Raw genomic sequence first — 26886 nt, forward strand, 5'->3', positions numbered from 1 at the left:
CAGTATTAATGTGCTGCTTAGCAGTTTTCCACTGTTTGAGTGCTTCCTGGAATTTTATTTTTGAAATAGTGTATAGATCTTGTAGAAAAAATTTTACTTTACAATAATATTACTATTGCATAATAATTTATATAAATAATAACAATAAAAGGCTGATAACAGACTTGCTTTTTATGTTTTTCTATAAAAGTTTTTTAATTTGTATTTTTCATTTAAAACATTTATCATCTTTCAGTTCATATAATAAAACTTCTTTTATCATATTCCTAAACTTCATAAAAAATTATTTAAAATTGTTTAATTTCAGAAAGAAGAGAGGTATGCTACCAAAGCAGGTGCTTATGTGCTAATTGATACACTCTTCTCACGGATTCCTAAAGACTTCTTCTGTGATGAAAATAATGTTCTTTGGATTAAATTAAATCAATTTTATCCTGACATTCAGAAAATATTGAGCCACAGATTTATTAAGTGGTTGGTATGTTTTTTAATACTGCTTTATAATTAAATCAATGATTTCCTAATAGCAACATTTGATGAAAATTACAGATTGGTGAAAAGTAGCTCCAGCATTCTTGTGAGTGATTTTGTGTTCCAGAGAGTGTACTCTTAGAATTGACTATTATAATATATCTAATGTTATATAATATAATGGCTTATAAAAACTATTCTTGTTGTAGGTTATTTAGAACATGGCCTACAACTGTGTGATTGTACGAGGTTTGATAAAAAAATACACAGAATATTAGTTTTTCTCAGAAGGTTTTTACTTATTCATCAATATTAATTTTGTCAAAAATGTACTTTGCCTTCAAAGTACTCCTTTTCAGATATAATACATTTATGCCAGTGCTTTTTCCAATCTTCAAAGCACCTCTGGAACGCAATTTCCAGTATGGTGTTTAGTTCCTTCAGTGATTTTGTGTTTATCTCTTCAATGATGGCTATATGTCATCTTTCGTGGTTCTTTTCAGCTTGGGGATTAGGAAGAAGTCACAGGGGGCTGTGTACAGTGAATATGGAGAATGAAGCATCATAGAGGTGTTGTTTTTGGTCAAAAATTCACGAACAAGCAGTGAAATATGAGCAGGCACATTATTGTGGTGCAATTGGCATGAATAGTTTACTACAAATCTGGGTGTTCTTTCAGATTACTTCATACAAGCAGCATAGAACTTCTAGGTAATAATAATTTTTGACTTTGAAAGTGGTTCAGTAATAGTCCGTAATCACTTTCTTCACTTTTTCAATGTTATCGGTTGTTGATATTCTGGGATGCCCAGGGGTTTCATCATCTTCAACGTCTTCATGGCTCTCTTGGAAACGTTTGTACCGCTTGTAAATGCTTGTTTTAATTCATAGAAAATCGCCAAAAGCAGTATTCAACATTTCCAATGCATTGCTGCACTTCATTACATTCTTAAAGCAAGATTTATTGCAAATTCTTTGTTTTGTTTTTTCCACAAGTTAAAAAATCACCAACCATATCAAAACAGTTGTAGTATCTTTTTTGACAACTAACAATAAATTAAGCATCCAATGTAGCTAAAAATGTTAACTTACATTAGGGACAAGTGTACTAACACAATAACAAGAAAATTGTGACAGTTGATCTATACAGCCTGGGGAATTTAACCATACCACATATTTTTTGATCAACTCTCAGTTTCTTATATTAAACACAAGATTTCAAAGAAAGGCTATAAAATATATTGTTTGTGTTGTATGAGTAAGTTGATATTACAAGTTAGAATGATTATAATATAAGTAATTGTTATTTTTTCTTGGAGGGGGAGGGAGAATTTATAGTAGTAGACTTAGACTTTCAGCACTATGAATACTTAACCAAAATGTCAAATAAGAGTAAGTGTGATTTAGAAGATAGAACAGGAGGATTAGATTGGCAAATAGGATGTTTTAAAAGCTATACATTTATTATTTCAATGATTTGCATTATTGTAATCTCATGTTTCATTTGACAAAACTAAAAAATTTTTAGTTTATTACACTATAAATTGTTTAAATCTGTAATAAAGTAATTTTATATCGTGATTCTCTGGCTAATGAAAGATAACTCCTGATTTTGAGCTGTTATAATTTTGTAATTAACTCTTCAAAAAAAGTAAAAGACAATGTAATACGTAACACATTCCATATACTTTCAGAAAAACAATGGAAATGCAAATTTTGTATGCAATTTTTAATCTGTATAATTGAATTAATTGTAATGCTTTTTTAAACACGGTTTCTTAAAGGAAACATGAACATCAGAAAACGTGTACGTTACTTAAACAATTAATGATTTATAACAGTGCATAAACATTTTTTCTAATCACAGGAACCAAAGATATTATTTAAAAACAAGCAAATGACAAGTTTGTGGATTGTACCATAATTATTGCAAAAGATCAAAGTGAAATGTTTTTATCTATAAAATTTCATTTTGTATCAATAATGGAATGAAAGTGTTTTTTCTAAATTCTTGGGATCTACTCCTACTTCTGTGTTGAAAGTTTTGGAGATTTTAATTAATAACAAAATTATTGATTACTATAAAAACACTATTTTGTTGTGGTAGTCAAATTATCCTCTGTAAAGCACAACTAAAAAGCAAGTATATCCTTCATAAAATATTATTTTGAGTTATTGTGAATAGATCTGTTGTTCATGTCATGCCACTTGACCTATCCAGAGTCTTTGATAGTCACTGTTGGTGATGTTATCTTTTTATTGATTTAAATTTTCAGCGATTGGACCTGTTATATTTTATTTGAGTGGAATTAAAAGTACGAGTTTCATTTAAAAAGAGTTCCATTTAAAAATACTGATTCTGGCGCCTGTCGTTTCTTCAAGGTGTGTCTAAGTTAGTTTGTGGCCTGACGCTATTTATTGTAAACAATTTTCCTTAATTGTTATTTGTGTAAGAGGGTCTATTCCGAGATAATTTTATAGTCTGCTCTTCAGTTATAATTACTCTAATGAAAGTATTTGCACTTTGTTGGAAATTCTACTAACAACTTATTTTGCTTAATTGTAATAGAGAAAACACAGGTGCTGAAGATATTATTTGAAAACAGGCAAACGATACGTATGCTTAGGTGGAATGTACTATAATTACAGCAAAAGATCAAAGTAATCTACAAAATTTGATTTTTGTATCAATAGTAGAATGAAAGTGTTTTCTAAATGTACCTCTCAAATCCATTTTTGGTTTACTATTTTTTTATTAGGCATTCATCATTTAGTAATTTTAAGAGTGAAGTAAATAACTATACAACTTCTAAATTACACATCAACTTTTTAATTATATATTTAGTCGTATATTAAGATTGATTTTTTATCTTTATATTGATGTAAATTCTAACTTTGTAATTCCTCTTATGATCTTAGAGACTTCTACAAAAATAAAAGTAAATGAAAATTAAAGCAGAATTGTAAGCTTTATTCAGAAGCGTTGTAAAATAGCAAAATTTTAATTTAATTTAATTTAGTATGTTACTGATGCTATATTTCGGTGTTTCAGATGTCTAAAGAATTTATGGTACTATCAGGGAGATTGATTAACATTAGAATAGACAAAATAGAATAGAGAACTACCAAATTATTTTTCAGTCTGCTGTAAGAATGTACAATTTTGAAACAAATAAAATAAAGTTGACAACATAATTGTAGGACTTTCCTGTCATGTCTTTCTTGTTTTTTCTGATGCACGGCTTACACACACAATTCAATTAAAAATATTTATATCATTTTATTTAAATATATTACTTTTTGTTTATTTAATTCAATGATTCTAACTAAAACTCACGCACATGCCGTATTTCATTCGGACGTGCAGGTGTGGCGGTACTAGTGGCCATTTTAAATACTTTTTACACTTTAAATTTTATCCATTTATTTAATTCTACCGCTCTCCTGTGACATCACAACATAGCAGATGATTTCAGCAGCTGTACATCAGTGCTACACTAGTGCTCCTTGTGATGAGAGGGAGTACTATTGACACTTTATAACCACTTAGCCACAAGTTTATTTAGAGCATTTTTTGGGGTAAGAGTATGATTTTGCAAAAACGTTTTTACAAATATTATTTTTTAATTCGTAACAAATGTGCCTAAGAAAAATAAAACCTTAATTAGGTGAAATCTTGAGATACTGAGGGTGACCTTGTTCTACAGCCTCACCCTCTTCACCTTTTAATTTGAAAATTTTTAGTGGCATCGAGGCCCGTATGTAGAAGTAATCTGACCAGTTTTGGTCAAAGTGTTCTGGAGATAAAAGGTGATTTAGTGCGACACCGAACACACGTACATATGAACATCCAGAAAATCATCATCCGGTTTTTGGGTCTCTTAGGTGTCAAAACATCAAGATCCAGTGAAAACTACATATGCTCAAATTGGACTGATTAAAATAACTTAACCTTCTGCAGCTATAGCTGTTTAACTTGTTTACTTTGGTCTGGGTAACTTGTTTACTGTGATCTATATGGATTTCTAGAGTTCTTTGAACTCTTGATGTTTATCAATCATAATTCTTAACTTTCTATGGTGCAGATATGTATGTATATGAACATATGTGAATTTGTGATCATGCATCCTAAAAATGAAAATAATGTACATATGTGAATGTTTTATAGTGCACATAAAGAAAAAGGTGAAAGATTGGAAGATTTATCAGAAGAGTGTGAAGATGTAAAAAGTCTGTATTATTTATATCATCAGGCTGCTTACAATTCGCTTATAGTAATGATCTCAAATACTTTTTCTGATGAAGATCTTAATAATGGCAAGGGGAAGGAGCTGTGTAAAAAGTGTATCTTTAATTCTTCAGATTTTATTTGGAAAAGAATTGTATGCTGTGATTACAAGTACAAGTTTACAATGGATTTTGATGAGGTCAGTACTGGAGTTAATTTTTATCTATTATGTTGACTTTAACTTTGCATTAGGGTACTCTAATGTGCAATTGAACCATTTGCTTGTTTGTGACATTCCAGAAAATTTCTTTGCAGTGTTCTTATTTATTCTAAAAGAAATTACAGAATTTCTTTATTTCATACATTGACTTGGTTAGCTTAAAAGTTGCATCAGTTTTGATTTACTGTGTTTTTTATTTTAACTTGTTTGTGGTTATGTGATCATAAATTGTGTTTAATTACCAGAGTATTAACATTTTTCCTTCTTTTTCCATTACATTTTATAAACTGCTTGCAAGTTATAAATTTAAATAAAAATATTTGTTATGTAATAGTGTTGTAGTTGTCCTAGACTATGAATAGTGTAAAAGAATTTAGTGAAAGACTTCAAATATCAAGTGTTATTATTCAAAAAATTATTAAAAATAATCAGAAAGTTTCTGTATTTAAAGTGAAATGTGAGCAGTTCTTTTCAATGCCTTCAAAGAATTTTTTAGAGTGTTTAAAAACCTCATATAGTAGTTGAGTACATATTATCCTAACCACCCTTGGATAATGTACACATTCGAAAATTGATTTTTTGCATCACCAGTGTGAAGAAAAAATAAATGGCATACGCTCAAATTTCCAATAAAGTGAAGTAATATCAATATAATTAAAACTCACATTCTAGTGAGGATATAAGTGTAAGAATTGTTTTTTAATAATGTATAATGCTTAAGTTATATAGTTTTGTGAAATAACTTCATTTAACATGACATATCAACTTTTTCTAGTAGCTAGGCTTATTCTGATATAGAAATCTTAAGTCCCTCTTTCATAAGCGCTAAAACCATGTGAAAATGAATTCCACAAAAAAAAAGGGAAAAATCGCTCATCTCTGATACAAAGTCAATGTAGAAGTCTGTATTTTATACATATATTGAACTTACACAAAGTCAGTGTCAATGAACTCAAAGTCAACATAGAAGTCTGTATTCTATGCATATATTTAAGTGATGTAACACTTTGATTTTGCTATAAAAATTATAAAATTTTTCTTTAATGCAATAAAGTTTATACATGAGTTTTGTATTATAATTATGTTATAAAGGTTAACATTTTACCTTAAATTTTTACAATAGTTAATGCATTGTACTTTATATGAACAAGAAATAATACTTCTTTGTATATTATAGATTCCCAAAAGAAGGAAGCAGTTGATTGGCATCCGTCGTGCTGTAAGAAATGAAAGGGAGGCAGGCAGTGTTAGTAGTTCAACAGCTACCTTTCCATCATATTCACAAGCATTATTTAGATCAACATTAGATGAAGATCTGTCAAAATTTGATTTCAGCGGTTCTGTAGTCCGTGATACACATGAGACTAATTTTTTGGTAATAAAATGCAGTATTTTACATCATTCATAGTTTTTCCATACAGTTTACACTTTTTTGGTAATTAGGTTGAAAGCTGTTTTTAGCATCTTCATGTAATTTTTTAAGATTTAAGTTTATTTCTTCAGAAATTTCTTAAATTGTTAGTAGAAATTTTAGTGTTCTTTTTTTTAAAAGAAAGTTTATATTTAAAATTTTTAAGATTTGCTGTTGTGAACTTAGTTCAATTTAAAAATTAATTTTTATATATTTTATCTAGTGGAAATTTAAATTACCATTGCAGAAGATACTGAAATTATCCTCCATTTTGTGGTAGATAAATTCATTTAGTCAGATGTGTTTGCTGATACTCATTTCAATACATTGAATGAGACTTTTGATGTAATATTGGTTAATCCTTTCTAAATTTTGCAGCGTTTACAAGATTACTGTGATAAATCTTTTTAGGATAGCCCCACAAAAAGAGATCTGGGGGAACAAATATGATGATTGTAGGGACCCAAAGATTTTTCAAGATAAATTGATTATAGAGTCATGATTATTTCATTTAAGGCACGCATGACAAATTGTACTGATTTGTTGAAACCATCAAGTACGTTTGTTAACTTCAAACATGCAAGCAAATATCAGTTTATTTTTTATAATTTTGAACATGGAAATAACTTTAAATTACCTTTTGACTGAAGATGCTGAAATTGTATTACATTACTGCAATGTTGTATGATGCCGTATACATAACTGAAGTAACACACCAGGGGCAGATTTTATACCTTTTCTTAACACTTCCATTGTCATGAAAACATTGCATAAATCATACATAGATGATTCTCCTAGAATAAGAGTATTGGTAAATTTTTTTGTAAAAACTCCACGATAATGGTAAGATTTAACAAAGTAACTTGTAGTAATGCAACTGTCTGATCCTGCATGAAAATAATGGCTGAGCGCCTAACAGGTCTGGTAACACTAGTGCATGGGTTTGAGTGAGCAATAATATCATTGCTACAGCAAATTCCCCAAGGTCATTTATATACCATTGCTCAACAGTTCTCATTAGTTTTGTAACAAACAGTTTGAAAATTTATTCTTAGGATGTATGGATCACTCAATAATTCTGAAAGTAAATGATTATTATGAAATCTGTTTTATAGCTATCTGTTGGAGACAAAGTGATCCATGTAATTTACTTTGCGTAGAAAAGTTTTCTGCAGGAAGTTATAAATGTTGCACACTATTTTAGTTTATTGAGGAGCTTAAAAATGCTCTAAGCAATACCAAAGCTAACAAGGATATTACTTTAATTTTAAGAAAGCATAAAATAATAGAAAAAGAGGCAGGACAGTTATGAGAAAAGACCAAAGTTGGAAAAATTATTAATATCAGTGAAGGATGTTTGGGATCTGTAAGACATTGTGTAATGAATATGATCTCATGAGGAAAACTTATAATAATTTTATGTGACTATTGAAATTTGTATATTATAACAGTTTAAACTAATATTGAATATGACTAGTCTGAACAATGAAATTAAATGCAAGTGAACAATTAATTAAAGATAATTTTATCAGTAATTATTAAACATTCAGAAAACAATGGTTTGTTTTTTTTTGCTAAAAAATCATGAACAATGTAGTCAAGTTTTGTTTTTCTTTTAGGAAAAAGTGTGACAGAAACACTAGAAATTATTCAGAAATCCTACATAGAATCTGTGATAAACAAAACATGTTGGCAATTGGTTTTCACACTTCAAACAAGGAGAATTATTGATTGAAGATCATCAGTGATCTGGGTGTCCTACAAACATTCAAACTGACAAAAATTTAAAAAGGTTTATGATGCCATCAACAAAGTTCATCAACTCACCAACAGTTTTACCTGAAAATTCTCAAAAGATTGCCTGTGTTTTTAAAAAATAAAGCAAACAGAATGTGATGAATAGGTGACTGGTTTTTCCATCACAACAGCACCACCACACCCACACTGCGCTTCCTGTACAGCAGTTTTTGATAAGAAACAGAATGACCTCCTTGCTCCATCCTTAATATTTGCCCATCTTGCAACTTGTGACTTTTTATTTCCAAGAATGAAACTGGAAAAAAGAACATTTGGACAAGTATATTGTATGCAATGGAGAGTACTTTGAAGTGAATTGAATTTTCAAAATATAAAAATACATGATTTAAAAAAAATAATTAATGTATATTTAAGTATCCCCTCATATAAAATGATACGTAGGGTTTGTTCAAATACTGTAAGGTGATAATAGTATTGATTCATCTAAAATAATGCTCTCCATTAGAAAAGTTATTGAGCAGAAAAAGTCATGTAATATAGTGTTGAGTAAAAAAGAAAAGGTCGTCTAATCAAGTTCCATTGACAGGTGATGGCAGTATGAGGTAGTTTTCCAATCTCTAACACTAAATTATGTTAGGAATTAACTTTTTTTCATTTTTTTTTGTCTTCATTCATTTGACTGGTTTGATGCAGCTCTCTAAGATTCCCTATCTAGTGTTAGTCGTTTCACTTCGGTATACCCCCTACATCCTACATTCCTAACAATTGGCTTTACATATTCCAAACGTTGCCTGCCTACACAATTTTTTCCTTCTACATGTCCCTCCAATATTAAAGCGACTATTCCAGGATGCCTTAATATGTGGTCTATAAGTCTGTCTCTTCTTTTACCTATATTCTTCCAAATGCTTCTTTCTTCATCTGTTCGCTGCAACACCTGTTCATTTGTCACTTTATCCACACATCTGACTTTTAAAATTATCCTACAGCACCACATTTCAAAAGCTTCTAATCTTTTCTTCTCAGGTACTCTGATTGTCCAAGTTTCACATCCATATAAAGTGATGCTCCAAACATATATACTTTCAAAAATCTTTTCCTGATGTTTAAATTAATTTTTGATGTAAACAAATTATATTTCTTACTGAAGGCTCGTTTAGCTTGTGCTATTCAGCATTTTATATCGCTTCTGCTTTGTCCATCTTTAGTAATTCTACTTCCCAAATAATAAAATTCTTCTCTACCTCCATAATCTTTTCTCCTCCTACTTTCACATTCAGTGGTCCATCTTTGTTATTTCTACTACATTTCATTACTTTCGTTTTGTTCTTGTTTATTTTCATGAGGTAGTTCTTGCGAAGGACTTCATCCATACCATTCATTGTTTCTTCTAAATCCTTTTTACTCTCAGCTAGAATTACTATATCATCAGCAAATTGTAACATCTTTAACTTTTCTCCTTTTACTGTTGCTCTGAATCTAAATTGTTCTTTAAAATCATTAACTACTAGTTCCATGTAAAGATTAAAAAGTAATGGGGATAGAGAACATCATTGTCGGACTCCCTTTCTTATTACGGCTTCTTTCTTATGTTTTTCAATTATTATCGTTGTTTGGTTCCTGTAAATGTTAGCAATTGTTCTTCTATCTCTGTATTTGAACCCTAATTTTTTTAAAATGCTGAACATTTTATTCCAGTCTACGTTATCGAATGCCTTTTCTAGGTTTATAAATGCCAAGTATGTTGGTTTGTTTTTCTTTAATCTTTCTTCTACTATTAATCTGAGGCCTAAAATTGCTTCTCTTGTCCCTATACTTTTCCTGAAACCAAATTGGTCTTCTCCTAACACTTCTTCCACTCTCCTCTCAATTCTTGTATAGAATTCTAGTTAAGATATTTTATGCATGACTAGTTAAACTAATTGTTTTTTATTCACATTTATCTGCTCCTACTTTCTTTGGTATCATGACTATAACACTTTTTTTGAAGTCTGACAGAACTTCCCCTTTTTCATAAATATTACACACAAATTTGTATAAGCTATCAATCGCTTCCTCACCTGCACTGCACAGTAATTCTACAGGTATTCCGTCTATTCCAGGAGCCTTTCTGCCATTCAAATCTTTTAATGCTCTCTTAAATTCAGATCTGAATATTGTTCCTCCCATTTCATCCTCTTCAACTTCCTCTTCTTCCTCTATAACACCATATTCTAATTCATTTCCTCTGTATAACTCTTCAATATATTCCACCCACCTATTGACTTTACCTTTCGTATTATAAATCAGTATACCATCTTTGTTTAACACATTATTGGATTTTAATTTATGTACCCCAAAATTTTCCTTAACTCTGCTGTATGCTCCGTCTATTTTACCAATTTTCATTTCTCTTTTCACTTCTGAACAGTTTTCTTTAATCCCTTCTTCTTTTGCTAGTTTGCACTTCTTGTTTATAGTATTTCTTAATTGTCGATAGTTCCTTTTACTTTCTTTCATCACTAGCATTCTTATATTTTCTACGTTCATCCATCAGCTGCAATATATCGTCTGAAACCGAAGGTTTTCTAGCAGTTCTCTTTGTTCTGCCTAAGTTCACTTCCGCTGATTTAAGAATTTCCTTTTTAACATTCTCCCATTCCTTCTTCTACATTTTCTACCTTATCTTTTTTACTCAGACCTCTTGCGATTTCCTCCTCAAAAATCTTCTTTACCTCCTCTTCCTCAAGCTTCTCTAAATTCCACCGATTCATCTGACACCTGTTCTTCAGTTTTTTTAAACCCCAATCTACATTTCATTATCACTAAATTATGGTCGCTATCAATGTCTGCTCCTGGGTAAGTTTTGCAGTCGACGAGTTGATTTCTAAATATTTGCTTAACCATGATGTAATTTATCTGATACCTTGCAGTATCACCTGGCTTTTTCCAAGTGTATATTCTTCTATTATGATTTTTAAACTGAGTGTTGGCAATTACTAAATTATACTTCGTGCAAAACTCTGTAAGTCGGTCCTCTCTTTCATTCCTTTTGCCCAGCCCGTATTCACCCACTGTATTTCCTTCCTTGCCTTTTCCAACGCTTGCATTCCAATTTCCAACTATTATTAAATTTTCATCTCCTTTTATGTGCTTATTTGCTTCATCAACACACTCTACCTCATCATCATCATGGGTGCTTATAGGCATATAGACGTTAACAATTGTTGTCGGTTTAGGTATTGATTTTATCCTTATAATAATGATTCTATCCCTGTGCATTTTGAAATACTCTACTCACTTCTCTACTTCTTGTTCATTACGAAACCTACTCCTGCCTGCCCATTATTTGAAGCTGACTTAATTATTCTAAAATCACCTGACCTAAAGTTGTTTTCTTCCCACTGAACCTCACTAATTCCTACAACATCCACATTTAGTCTATCCATTTTCCCTCTTTAAATTTTCTTACCTACCACCCTTTTTTAAACTTCTAACATTCCACGCTCTGACTCGTAGAATGTTATTTTTTAATTTTCTGGTGACCCTTTCCTTAGTAGTACCCACTTAGAGATCCGAATGGGAGACTAGTTTACCTCCAGAATATTTTACCAATGAAGGCGCCTCCATCATTGCTATATGAAAATGCAGAGCTACATTTTCTTGGAAAAAAAGCAGCTGTAGTTTTCCATTGTTTTCAGCTGCGCAGTACTCTGAAGACTGAGTGATGTTGATATGGCTGTTTAAGTCATCTTGACTTATGCCCTTAACAACTACTGAAAGAGCTGCTGCCCTCTTTCAGGAATCATTCCTTAGTCTGGCTCTCAACAGATACCTCTCCTATATGGTTGCAGCTTCGGTCCAGCTACTTTGTATCACTGAGCACTCAAGCCGAGGGGGCTTGAGTGCTCAGTGACCAACAGCAAGGTCTCATGATTCATAGAAGGATGAATGAACTAATACTAAAAAATCCATAAAGATGCTGGACAGTCTGCAGTGTATGTAAAATATTTTTTCAAGAAGAAAAATCTTTTAAAATTCCAAATTAAATTTTTGAAATATCTCAATTTTTAAATAACCATGCGTGCATGTGCATATTTTTTGTCTTTTTTTAATAAGTAAAATATGTTTTTGAATTTTGATTCCATAATTTCCTTTTAATTTCATTTTCATTTCCCATGATTCCTTCTATCATTTCCTAAATGATATAATTTTTTAACTTGCTAAATTAAAGAGGAAAAAGATTGTAGCATCTAGATTGAAGATAGAATAAAACTACAAAAATATCCTCTTTCTAGGGGAAAAAAATAAAAAGATAAGAACACTCCTTATAATATAATTAAACTTTGCTAATTAATAAATTGTGTGCAGAGCAGCAGTTATTATATATATATATTTATTTTATTTTTTTTCATGGAATTGCATATTTGTATCACTTTTATTCTGTAGAATGAAAATCTTGATAGTACAGAAGTGAGTTTAGAAGCAGATGATCTTAATAACCATGAATGTATGGCTCCATTATTTGCTTTGATATTTCATCTTTCAAAAATAAGTACAAAAGATTTTGGAGAGCAGCAAGGATCTTCTGAAGGAAAACAACAGGTACATTTTTGATTGTTTATTTCATTGTGTAGTTACTAATATGGTCTTTTGTATGTTTACATTTGCCAGTATATATTTTAACATTGCAGTAGGCTCTGCATGTGATTTTTTTTAATGTTCTGGCTGTTTTGTGTTTTTGTTTGTTTATTGTTTCATAACTGTGTTTTTGGTGTGGTGTTCATATGAGTTATTTGAATACTTAATATTATCAAGTGAAATGTTTGTTCAATTGCTTTTTATTTCTTTTATTTTTAAATTCAATTTACCTAATCTTTGCAATATAATTTATCTAATAGAAAATTCTTCTACTCTTGTTGATTTTTTTAGAATCCATTTGCAAAACATGAAGGTGGGATTCAGAGATGGAAAATATTTTAATCAACTGCAATGCTACATAACAAATAATTGTTTCACTTAATAAAATTTTTATAACAAAAAAAAAATGAATAATTTTTATTAACTTTGTTCTGTGATTACAACTCACAGCAGTTGAACTGTTATGTTGGATAGAATAGATATTTATTTACTTTTGAAGAATAAATAATAAAATGTGAAGTGTAATCTAGAGTTTGTTATTAATAGAAACCACACACAACGTAAAAACTTTTAAGTTAGTAATATAATCTATGTAGTGACAAGTCTTACACTAATAATTTTCATTTACCATATTCATATTTTTGTTTACATGTATTACTGCAGACATTGTTTAAAGATCATTATTGTTAGGTTTCAGCAAGTTACAGCATTTAGATGCTTTTGTTTTAGCCAACTGCCAATTCCATTCTAATTTTAATATTATTATGTATGTTCCTGGGTATATATTTATTATAAATTTCATAACTTTATTAGCCATTTTATATATATTATTAAGTGTCAATATATGCATATTATACGGCTTATACAACTTCTCAGTTAGTTCATCAAAAAATATATACAAATCTTTTTTAGGATGATTCAGTTTATATTAGGGATGGACCTTCTCTTACATATTATGATGGATGACCCACTTCACCTAACCTTTATTATCTAAGATGCTAAAAGATTAACTATTTTAGCAAAAATTTTATTCTGAATGAACAAACAGTTACTACCTTCTTGTTTGGTGTAAGCTTTTTCAATATTCTACTGTGTTTAATGGTCATCGGCTTAAAATAATGTAATGAAGATTGTAGTAGTGTAGGTACAGGTGGTTAGAGGAAGCTCTTAAACCATATTGATTTTGAGTTGCATCCTACAGGAAGTATGATCTAAATTGTAGCTTACTGTTATTGATATTACGGGCTTGTTGGTGAGTGTATTGTTTTATTCCTAAATGTTCTAATTGTTAATTGTTTACCTGTTATGTGCTGTACGTAAAACTGCTGAATTAATATCTATGTTTGTGTATATGAAGTTAGCTGTTATTTTGCATGAAGTATAGTTTGGTTGTATGTTCTAAGGCTGTTATGTGATTTTTTTAAATATCTATTAATTGGCTTATCTATTTGTCCTGTAGGTTACAGATGATCTTGTAAACCCCAGCAAAGTTATGTTTAGTGTTCTTGTTTGCTGAAATGTTTACATTTTTGTAGGTTTTAAGTAATCTTAGTTTTTCCTGAAAGATGAAACAGTTCAATATTTTTACATGTATATAATAATGTTTTTGTTTGTTTTGCTTTTGAATTGGAACTTTACAATTATTTTCATACTGCTATTTTTTTTTTAAATTCCATTCATAAAGTAGAAAAGTGAAATACCCCAAAACAAGAGCAAATATGAATGTATTTGTTCATGGAAAACAAACTTAATATTTTAATAAGTATTTTAATATTTAAATTTTAAGTTTATAGTTATAGTATTTTGTTTATAATATAAACAATATAGTTTTGTTTATAATATAAATTATATATAATATATAAAATTTATAGTAAGTATTTTGAGTTCTGACGGCAAAATAAATAAAATTAATCTATTAATTTATTTTCTCTCATGCATTTAGGAGTTTGATTATTAATTTTTTTTTATTTCAGGAAATTAATATGCCTTCTTGGTTGGAGGAAAGTTTGCGTGGTATTTTAAAGAAGAATCAAGGCATTCTGCAGAAGAAAAACATATGTTTGTTTATTTTAAAACTTATTATGAACTGTCAAACACTTTTGAAAAAATATGCAAAGAGTTGGATATCACCTATCATACAAATAATTCTTGATAAATGTGCTGGAAGTGATATTAACTATATCATAGCTGATGCTGTAAGTAAACTGTTTTTATCATGCAAGTAAAAGGAGTATCTGATAACACTGGTGAAGGTATACTATCATAAAACTTTTACTTGCCTCCCTCAAGAAAGTGATACTATGAAAAAGAAAAGATTGAATATATAAAGCTATAAATTAAATATCAAGTTATAAATTAAAGGAAGCTAGAGGACTAATCTTGTGTGATTAGTTTTTCTCAAACAACATTAGAAAAAAAAAGTTCAAATATCACCAATTTCAAATTTTAATTGAAGGGGCTCCTAGGCAAGAGATTAATGGGAAGCAAGGGATAATACTTTCCAACACCGTTTTTTTTAAAAATTCTTTCTAAAGTGAAGCACACTGAAAAAATTGCATCTGATATCTTCATTGTTTAATATTTTTAAGTAAGTGGGAGACAAGATAGCCAGAAACTCAATAGTTGGACACTATTGTTTTTGCCTGAAGTAAAATATTGTTTGAAAAACATGATTTTGTTATCTCAATACTTAAGTTTTATTTATTGAGGGAACACAGGATCATGAAAACTTAACAGGAACATAAAACAGGGATCATAAAACTACAAGAACGTTTGTATCATTTTTATAGTTAATGAAATTATCTTGGAGAAACAAACAACTAGTAGAATGCAATTACTTGCTTCATTCAATCCATAGACATTTGTAGTAGATGTCTGTGTTTAATATATGTAGCTTGTGTATCATAATTTCAAAATCATTTTAAACATTATTGTTTAACATTTTTGTTAAATTAACATTTACTTTATTGAAATTACTTATTTATACATTAATACATCTGAGTATCTTGATATATCCAGTGACTTTATTTTGATGTAAAGCATAAAAGCTGCACTATATTAATAACTGGCAATAAATAAAACAGGCTTTGAGACTTGTTAGAGCTAGCATTACTCTTTTTTGATAATGGATTATGAATAATGAATTTTTATAATGGATAATGGATATTAAAATGAGCTAATTCATATGTCAAATAATGTAAGTTATTATCTAATCATTTGAGAACAGTAAAATGATTGAACAGCAAAAATAAAATTGCAATTATTCAATATATGTTAATTAATTTGTAGGAGCAGGGGATCTAGAGTACCTGGAATTACAAGGGGACACAAACTTTATGACATCATTAAATCTTATACCAGCATATAGAAGAGAACTCTTGTTTAAAAACCACTATGCATATTGCAATATTTTAGTTTTTACAAAATGGCAGTGGAAGAGGGATATACGAGGGTTATTTTTTTTCAAGGTCCAATCGGTTGTGAAATAAAAACCCGTGCAAAAATCAGATGAACCTTTGCCCGTATGTGTTGCGCAGTGTCTTTTGCTTAGTGGATGTTTGACTCAGAACACCCATTATTAATCTACTTGAAACTCGTATAACCGTTATTATTTAACTACTTGAACATACCTGCATATTAGAATTTCACAAATTGTTTTATTAATACTTATACTAATACGGAATTGGCCAATCTGAAATTAATTCTAGTTGTAATTTTGAATATAATTTATCATTATAACAAGTATCCTTTTTTATAGTTCTTTATGAAATAATCTATAGATTAGTATTATTGTAATGGATCCATTGAAATATTATTGTGGAGAGGCCTTTAATAATAAAGTTTCTCATACCTGTATCCAGAATAAAACATAAATTATAAATTTTTTGAATAGTTTTCCAAACAACATTTCATGAACAAACATTTCATTGCACTGAAGCTCATACCGATGAATCCAAACATAAACTGTGTCTTATCGACTGTCTCCCCGTCTAACCCCACCACCATTCCTGAGCATTACTCAGTCTATGTGAGTGGGTGTACGCTCACTAATGTAACGCTTTCTGTGGGAAAAGTTTGTTCCCATTGCGAGCATGATGTCATACTATGGTAAAATTTATTTTTAGTAAGATTGCGTGGTAAGAATTGAATCATCAAAAAATAGTTTATTCTTACCTAATTATGCTATGATTATCCACAATCAGTCTCCTCTGAATAAATCCAAATTTAAAATCGTCCATCAACATAATACAAAATTTATAAAATAAAAAGTATATAATACTAACAAAGTAACCAACTTAATTAAGCCCTATGAGCCTATTTTAGTTAAAATTTATAATGCTTTCATTTGCTAAAAATTTTATAATGACTGATATAGACTAAAATTGCATTACCAACAAGGTAACAGTAGAAAAATCTATAAAGTTCATACAATTCACTTTCAGTGAGTATTATTACTTTTAATGTTTATAAAAGAACTACCCCATCCTTTATGAGTGAACAGAATATTGTCACTTTCACTATTGTTTACCAGTAACTCACCAAACGATTTCTTGTGTTCAACCACTGTTCACAATGGAATGCTCATGATGTAATCTTCACTCACTGTTACCAAATGCTTACTGCTGTTGCTTGTTGTCATGACTGCACCAAATATGGCCTCGCAAAACTACTGACTGTCCCCTGGTCCCTGGCAGTATTTATACCTCCCAGCCTTTTTTTTTTCCATTTTAGCCTCTGGAAGTTACCGTTCAGGTATTACTTCGGAGGATGATATGTATGAGTGTAAATGAAGTGCAATCTTGTACAGTCTCAGTTCGACCATTCCTGAGATGTGTGGTTAATTGAAACCTACTCACCAAGGAACACCTGTATCCACGATCTAGTATTTAAATCCGTAATAAAGTAACTCCCTTTACTAGAACTTGAATGCTGGTACTCTCAACTTCCAAATCAGCAGATTTGGGAAGACGCATTCACCACTAGACCAACCCGGTGGGTTTATTCCTCCTGGCCTGCAGAACCGATACTCGACTTGTACTATTAATTTTTTACACCTGATTAATTTTTTAAGATTTTTGGATAAATGACAGCCAGAAAATAATATTGTTCAATTAAGGAAAAAGCCCAGTATAGAAGCTGCATTTGGAGGTACAGAACTATTTATACTCTCCCTCTTTAAAAAAGATGGGAGATAATTGTAACTTTTTTTAACAAAAAATCTTGTAAACCTTACATTTTAGATTTTTTGTTTCAATTGATGTACAAAATCTTCTTAGGTAATTAAGAAATAATATTAACATCTTTTCCTGTAGGACTTACAATATTCTTAATATGTTCCACTAATCACTAAGAATGGCAGATAGTTAGAAAAATAGTAGTTGCTTTGTTGGATGATGAATTAGGGTACATGTGAACCTCTGCTTCTGTCTTTTATGCTGATGAGGTAACAATTAAGAAGTTGATGACAGGGTAGCTTAGGCCATAGTTTATGTCTTGAGGAAAGAAATTACTTTTCTTGTAGTTAACATATTTGTCTTTTTAATTTACTCATGTTGCTTCAGGCTTGTTTCTTCTGCCTGTTTTGTAAATTTTTTCAGTATGAAACTGAAAATAGAAGAAATTTGTTTGGATGTGTTTTTATGATTTATTATCAAGTGTTCATATTAAATTATTAGTTCAATGATTGATAGCTGAAAAGTTTATTGGTATTATTTTATTATTGTGATTAATTTAATTGAATGAAATAGTTATTACTTTATCTTCTGACTGTTGTTTTTTTTTGTCTGTTGAGTTTATGTTATGATAATTTACAAAATTTATTTTTGTATCAACAGGTTAAAATGATTGTATCTTGGGCAAATATTGCAGGCAAACCTGAAAATAGTGAAGATATATCTAATTTGTTATCATTTCTTTTTAATAAAACACCTTCAGATCGTAAAGATTTATTCAAGTATAATGTAGAAATATTAAGGTATATATTATTATCTTCTAGTTTTTATATAGTAGTAATTTGTAAATAAAAATATTATTTTAAATACATGTGTATCAGATGTCCATTGAGGTGTTCTTTATCCTCACAATTTGTTAATGTAGGGCGATTTTCTACATTAACTTTGTAGTGCTTGAAAAGTTTTGACACATTCTTTTAAGCATTCAAGCTTAATTTTTACAACCTTTTTAATATAATTTAGTTAGAAGTATGTTGCATTTAAGTGGGTTTTTTATTCATTATAAAATGAGTTAATTTATATTTTTTAACAGCATTCTGTAATCATTGAACTGTACATGTAATAAAAAAAAAGGTTGTTTAATTAAAAACTTAAGGAACATTATAGTATGGATCACAGAAGGGAATGTTTTTCTTTGAAGAATTATGACTTCTTACAAATGACCTAATAAAACGGTTGAGTTTTATAGTAGAATAAAGCTTGTCCTTTTCAGCTTTACTGTTATAAGTTGCAATTTATTTGATGAAAACCTAGAATGATTTTAGAAAATTATGCAAAAATTACCCCATTTTTTAAACTGTTTTTGTGGTAATGTAGTAGTAGTATCAGTGTTCTGCTATTTATCTAATGCTTACACAGAAATGGCTCTCCAATCTTTTCTATTTTCAGTTAACCTTTTTCTATGAAAATAACTTCTTTCTATCTTAATATCACAGAGCAATTTCCATCCTTGCCTTCCTCTCCTTCTCTTCACTGTACCTTCAAGACAGCCTTTAACAAACATTTTTTCTGTAACATATGTCCAATCCAGTTTCTTTTTCTACCTCAAGTCTGCAGTAGTAATCTGTCCTCTCCCACTCTCACTAACACCTCATTATAACTAATTTTTTCAGTTCACTTTATCTTTTCCATTCTTCTCCAGATACACATTTCAAAAGCTTCTAATTTTTTCTTATCTTCCGTGCATAAAATCCACGTATTCTCCCCATCTAATGCTACATTTCAAACAAAACATTTGGTGAGTCTTTTCCTCAGATGTTTATCAAGCCTACTACACAACAAGCTTCTCTTTCTATTGAAAGCTTCTTTTGGCCATTGTAGTTTTAATTTTTATTTCCTTTGTGCATCTCATATCTTCACAAATAATGCTTCCAAGATATTTAAAAGACTCCACCTGTTCAATTTCTGCTCCTTCTAGATTAACTAACATTTTTTCATCCTTGCCAACCATCATACACATTAGTTTTCTTACTATTGATTTTCATACCAAAGTCCTTACATGCTCTAAGCTCATCAACATTCCTGTAAGTATCTTTGTATTTTCGGCTAGCAATACCATGTCATCAGCAAATCTGATGTGCTCAAATCTCTTTTCACCAAAACCTGCCTTAATTTTCATGCACTTTTCTTTGATCTCCTCAGTCAGTATCATCACAGTTGATAAAAAGTCTCTTGGCCATTTATCTTTCTCATAACTCTCACTATTTAAATATACAACTTCCTTTCTTCCTCTACCTCCTAAACGTTTTAGAATGTCTGTTGGTAATTCATCAAGCCCACAGGTTTTTCTATTCTTCATCTCTTTCAAAGCTTTACCCACTTCCACCTCTGGAATATGATATCCCTTTCTTTTTTCATACATTCCTGCTTCTTCCTCTAAGCTAATTTCATGCGGTCGATAAGTTCTAGGTCATACAGCCCTTCAATGAATTCTTTCCATCTTCACAGAACTTCTTGAGAATCCCTGGCTATTCTCCTATCTTTATTTTCAATTTTTATTCTTAATGCACTTTCTTTTGTTTGAAAACATATCTGCTTGGCCTATTTATACATCATGTCAAAATTTTCTTTCTCCTTCCAACTGTTCTATTTCATCACACTTGTTTCTCAACTAATACTCTCTTGCCTTCACAACTTCCCTCCTTAAATCATTATTTAATCTCCTATACCTTTTTCTCCCTTCATCAATGTGTACATTTTTCCATCTTCTTTCTTCTATATTCTTCACTATGACCTCAGTAACTCAGTCTTTGTTTTATTATTTTTCTTAAACCTTAACATCTCTCTAGCAGCCCTTTTCAAACTTACATCCTGATCCATTTTCCATCTAATTCTCTGTAAAACTCCTCTGTCAATAATTCATGAATATTCCTTCAATTCTCTAGCATGCGATTCCTTTTTGAGAGCTTCCATATTAAACTTTGCAGCCACCTTACCTCTCCTCTTTTCCAATTCCACAAGTACCTCTGCCATAACCAGATCTTTTGTATTTTTATGACAATTTCTGTATCTATTCTGTATTAATAAGTAGTCAATCTGGTATTTCTTTCCCTCGAAGAATAGATCCAAGTATACCTTCTTTAGTGATTCTCAAAGAGAGTACTGCCAACACCAAAGAACTTTTTTACGGAAGTTCATTAAACTATCTCCTCTCTCATTCCTCTCACCAAGTCCATCATTTCCAACTACACCTTCCTTTACTTCTCTGACCACTGCATTCCAATCACCCATCACAAAAAAACACTTACTCCTGTATTCCTTTTCTATGACTTCTAATATAGTATACTTCTACTTCTTCACTAGGGTGTTGGCATGTAAACCTGAATCATGTAATTTCCTTTTTTGTACCCTTTATTTTCATAGTCATGATTCTACTGTATAATATAATATATAATCCACCTTAGTCATTCTATTCTTCAAAATTTTCCAAAAATTCTTCAAAACTACAAATTCAATTCCCAGACTAATAATGACTAATAAATAATTGTTGCCCTTCTCTTTTCAGCACTGATAATCTCCACTTTCAAACTGCACACCCCCCTATCATACGTTGCACATATCAAGAAAATGCAAACTTGTTTTTTTCTTCATCTCTTGCTTTACATTTTCCAATTTCCCTGCCTGTAAAATAGTGTGAACAATCCAAGTTCCAATTCGCGCCCTCTTAATCCTTTTTTGATGTTTCCGTTGTCTTTTTCCTCTCTTCTGTTTAGCCTCCAGAACCACAGTAAGTTATTAATTCAAAGGGTGAATGAGGATGATATGTATGAATATAAATGAAGTGTAGTCTTGTACAGTCTCAGGTCAACCATTCCTGAGATGAGATGTATAGTTAATTGAAACCCAACCATCAAAGAACTTTGGTATCTAAGAACTAGTTTTCAAATCTGTATAAAAGTAACTGCCTTTACTAGGATTTGAACCTTAGAACTCTCCTCTCCTAGAAGCTGATTTGTGATGACAAGTTCACTACTAGACCGATCTAGTAGTTTCCTCTGTTCATTACTACCATGTTTCAATGAATTCTCCTTCTGGAGATCTATTTGTGGGAATATCTTTCATGAAGCGACATTGCTATGTCTATTTTAAGGTATCCTTAGGGATTTTTAGTATGGTGGTATACTGTTGCCTTTCACATTTTCAGCCATTGACCATCCAGTGGTTCATATACCTGATTTCTCATCCCAAGGCCAAGAGAGTACCCTCTATCTGCTCCTCTTCCTACTAGAGGCCGTTGGCACTTGATAGAAATTCCTTATCCCGGAAGTCATTCACTGGAAGGCTGATTGCAGTGCTGACATATGACAATGGGATCGCCACATTTCATCCCTAACCCATGGTGTTGTTTACCATATTACAACTATGGTGAGGTATGACCATTCTATAACTTTTTGCCCGAACCCTGCAGTATTTGCTAGATGTGCAAAAGAAGGCCACAAAGATATTGATTGTCAGGCAGAAGAAAAATGTATTAACTATGGAGGATTGCCGAATTTTTAAAGAAGTAAAAGCAGTTCTCAAAATTTGTACTGAGCAGTGAGTCAGTCAAAAGACTGACAGTGGTTTACTGAAGACCATTTTAATTGCTACACGGCCAAACAAAATCCCCACTGCACCATGTATGCAGCAAATTACCAAGATCCCTTTAAAGAGAGCTATCAAAAAAATCAATGCCTGGTATGTTGTATCTGGCTTCCCAGGCTTCAAAATCCCCACCACGATCTCAAGGTCTCTTCGTGGATATGGTAGGGGATGAAGTGTCCAAAGAAGCAAAGCACTTTGTTAAAGTTATAAACACAAGAAAGAAAAACTGGATAATATTCGACAAATAATCTGCACATGATGTTATTTACAACAGAAAATCAGACTCAGTCACCTATAAATAACTTTTATGTATTTGTAATTCTTTATCTATATATATCTATAGTTACTTCCATCTATGAACATTATCCAATGGAATGTTCGTGGTCTTCGTTCCCAGATTGAAGATGTTAGGGTGTCGATATGCGTACAAGAACTTTTAGCAATGTGCTTCCAGGAAAACGCACCTTCTACAACAAGATGCAGTAACTCTCAGAGGCTATTTCTGTGAAAGATATGACTGTCTTGTTGTTAGTAGAGAAAGTTGTGGAGTTGCTATCTTCATGCAGGACAGGGTATCAGCTTCAAGGATACCAATAGCTACCCACAACCCTGCAGTTGCCATATAAATCTTTGTCCCATTCAAATTACACATCTGCAATCTATACCTTTCACTAAACTATGAGTTTGATGCACTAGGTATACAAAATATTCTCGTCCAAATACCTTTTCCATTTTTATTAGTAGGAGACTTTAATGCCCACTGTATTTCATGGGGCTCAGCAATCTTTCCCCTTGAGAAAATATCAGAAACAAAGGCAGACAAGACTTTGGACTTCTGTCTACTGCATGATGAATCATGCACGTTTATGTCGTCATTGATTGTTACTTTGTTCAACATTGATCTCTCTTATGCTCTTCAAGTTTACTCCCTTATATTAATTGGTTTGTTTGTGATGACTTACATGGCAGTGACCATAAACCAGTTATAATTGCTTTTGGTGTCGATCGCATGGTGAACAAAAGAGCTTGGAGATTAATTGTTGAAAGAGCTAATTGGAACAGTTACCATAAATATGATGATAGTACAATATGATACAATACAATACGATGATTACCCACAATATGATGATAGTGCTGAGGCCCTACATCAACTTACCTCCCAGGTACTCAAGAATGTTAGTAGATTCATTCCCCAAACATCAGAAAATCTAAGGCATCCTTTCATTCCTTGGTAGAATGATGATTGCCGAAATATGATTAAGAAATTTCTGCTGTGCAGAGAAAACTTTGTGTGGATCGATCTCACCAACAGTCTATCCTCAACCTTATTCATGAAGGAGAACTCCTCAAGTCATCTTCTGCAGTCACAACTAACTTAGCTGATTGTTTTCGTTTGGTGTCCCTAACTTTTTCATATACTAATAAATTTCACAGATGTAAGATACAGATGAAAATAATACCGTTAAAAATTGGTGATTTATCAGCAAATTAAATGCTCCCTTTACATTCAATGAGTTCTCACATGGATTAAAAAACTTACATGATACCTCCCCTGGACCGGCTAACATCCGTCTCTGTATGCTTTCAAACCTTCCCAACTCAGCCCTTCATCACTTACTGTGTATATATATAATGGTTTTTTCTCCATGCAAGTCTTCCCATCCATCTGGACAGAAGCAATTGTCGTATCAGTCCTTAAACCTTGCAGTCCTCGGACTACTGACCTGACTGCTTGCCGAACGTTATGTGCAAAGTGATGGAGAGAATGGGGAACCGAAGGCTTACCTGGTATTTAGAGAAGCACACTCTAGTATCTCCAGAACAATGTAGTTTCCACCACAGACAATCATCCATTGATCATCTGTTATCACTGGAAACAGCTATCTAAAATGCTTTTTTGTTCTGTCAGCAACTCGTCGCTATTTTCTTTGACATCAGGAGGGCGTATGACACAGTCTGGTGATGAGGTATTCTTAATATCCGTAAAGAATGGGGAGTCGTGGGTAATATGCTTGCCTTTATTAGAGGTTTCCTAAATGACCATTTATTCTGTATTCACGTTGGAGATGCTGTATCAAGCAGCGCCACCTTGGAGAATGGAGTGCCTCAAGGAAATGTGTTAAGTGTCGCCTGTTTACTATAGTTATCAACAGTATTACTAAATTTGTGCAACCACCTGTTTCATGTTCTCTACTTGATGATTTTATATTTATCACGACTCGTTCAACAGCCACAGCTGAGACTACTGCGGAATATTATATCTCACCTTGAAACTTGGTCCATAGTCACCAGCTTCATGTTTTCACTGAAGAAAACAAAATCTGTAGTCTTTTCTTGTCTTCAAGACCATTCCACTCCACAAGTCCTACTTAATGGAGAGCCAATTGTTATCTCTCCTGACGTTAAATTTCTACGTTTAATTTTCAACAGTTGTCTTACATGAGCCAAACACATTAAACAGTTAAAGGCGAGATGTTTAATAATTCTAGATATGCTACGAGTCCTTAGCAACACCAATTGGGAAGCTGACCGATCATGTATGTTACATTTTTGTTATTCTTTAGTTTTATCCCATTTAGATTATGGTTGTATCGTCTTCTCTTCAGCGCGTCACACCGTGGTTAAGATGCTGGATGCTGTACACCACTCTTTTCTTTGTCTTACCTCTGGTGCATTTAGATCAAGCCCTGTCAGAAGCGTACTTGTTGATTGTGGTAAGTCATCACTTTGGGATAGGTGGGACCAACTGGTAACATCTTACTTGTCTTGAAGGACAACCAAATCACCCACTTCTTAAAGCAGTCCTCACAAATCCTCATTTCCAACGGCATGAAAACCATCCATGTAATACGGCACCAGTGGATGACTGTACCTGACGTTTAATGTACCTTTTACATTTTGACGCACCTTCTATTTTCCCAGCCTGTCCCATTACATATTCTCCATGGAGACTAGACCCCCCATTAATTTTCCTCGTATATAATAAAAAATTAAAAATTCCTGTCGTCTTTCAGCATACATTTACCATTTTCTATCAAAGACAAACTCAGATGCAGTTGTGTACACAGATGAGTCAAAGCAGAAATATACCGTTGGATGTGCATTTGTTGTAAATGATAGAACTTACTTGTTTGGTTTACGTGGTATTAAAAGTATCTACAGTGCTGAACTGTACACCATCAAAATGGCCTTGAATATCATTAAATCAAAATATTGTCACATCCTTATTTGTAGTGATTTGTATAGTGCTCTCCAATCTTTAGAGGATTTATATTCCAGACATCCTATTGTCACCGCAATACGTAATATAATTGCTGAATTAAATTGTCTCAACATACAGGTGAATTTCTGCTGGATCTCTCTAACCATGTGGGAATTCTGGGTAATGAACATGCGGATTTTGCTGCTAAAGATACATGCCAGTTGTCTTTCACCTCTTGAATTACAACTACCAATTTTATTAATTCCATTAAACACACTTTGAAGAAGGTAGCAAGGTGAACCACTACAGCGGATAATAAACTGTGACACATCAAAGATGGAAGTGGTCCTGTACCGATTGTGATTGGGACATATCGGAGCTACTCATGGATACCTGACCTGATGTCAGAAGAAAGTGCTCTGCTGTGCGTCCCATGCCACTGCCACTTGACTGTGCACCACGTCCTTGTGAACTGTGCGTTTTATGTCGCAAATTTAAATTGCCAAGTGCTATATGTCATATCCTAGGAAATGACAAATGTACTAGACTGGGTATTTTTACTTCTAAGAATTACTTACTTAATAAGATAACTCATCATAAATTTTGATATTATTTTATTATTTGCGTTACATATATTAACCTAATTGTTGCCTTTCTTTTACTATTTCAATTTTATTAATATTATTATCATAGTTTTAACCCTATTTTATTAACATTTTAATATCCAAGAATGGAACCTCTTATTATTTTGACCCGGGCAATGACAACATGAAAGCAATTTTCAGTCCTAAAAAAAAAATATGTTTTTAAATATCTTTTCTTTAAATATGTTTGACAGAGTTATATCTACCTACCTACCTACCTGTCTTCTAAGTATTTAGTTATTAAGAATTTAAGACTTTTTTCTAATGATGGTTTCAATGCGGTAGTCATTTTAAAACAAAAAGTGCTATTTTGTTACTCAATAAAGGTAAGGAATTTTTTTTGCATTAAATTCTGGTTTAACAGCCTATTGTGATATATACATGGTTTCAACATCTCAATAAATAAAGGTGTGGAAAAAGGTTTATGAAGAAAGAAGTTGTAGTTTTAATTTAGATTATTTAATTTACATTAAAACAGGTAAAAAACTGACATTTGTTAGGGAAGAGTACAGCTGCG

General features: G+C 31.6%; 1 protein-coding gene across 1 annotated transcript in view; it reads left to right on the forward strand.

Moving 5' to 3' along the window:
- Positions 1-26886, forward strand: part of LOC142332775 (DNA-dependent protein kinase catalytic subunit-like) — a 366245-nt gene that overhangs the window by 184329 nt on the left and 155030 nt on the right. The window contains exons 29-34 of the mRNA XM_075379394.1: positions 308-474; positions 4640-4898; positions 6097-6294; positions 12517-12672; positions 14682-14903; positions 18543-18682. Coding sequence (XP_075235509.1) covers positions 308-474; positions 4640-4898; positions 6097-6294; positions 12517-12672; positions 14682-14903; positions 18543-18682 — 1142 coding nt within the window. The remainder of the gene's footprint in view (positions 1-307; positions 475-4639; positions 4899-6096; positions 6295-12516; positions 12673-14681; positions 14904-18542; positions 18683-26886) is intronic.

This window comes from Lycorma delicatula, chromosome 1, assembly GCF_047948215.1.
Source record: "Lycorma delicatula isolate Av1 chromosome 1, ASM4794821v1, whole genome shotgun sequence".
Lineage (NCBI taxonomy): Eukaryota > Metazoa > Arthropoda > Insecta > Hemiptera > Fulgoridae > Lycorma > Lycorma delicatula.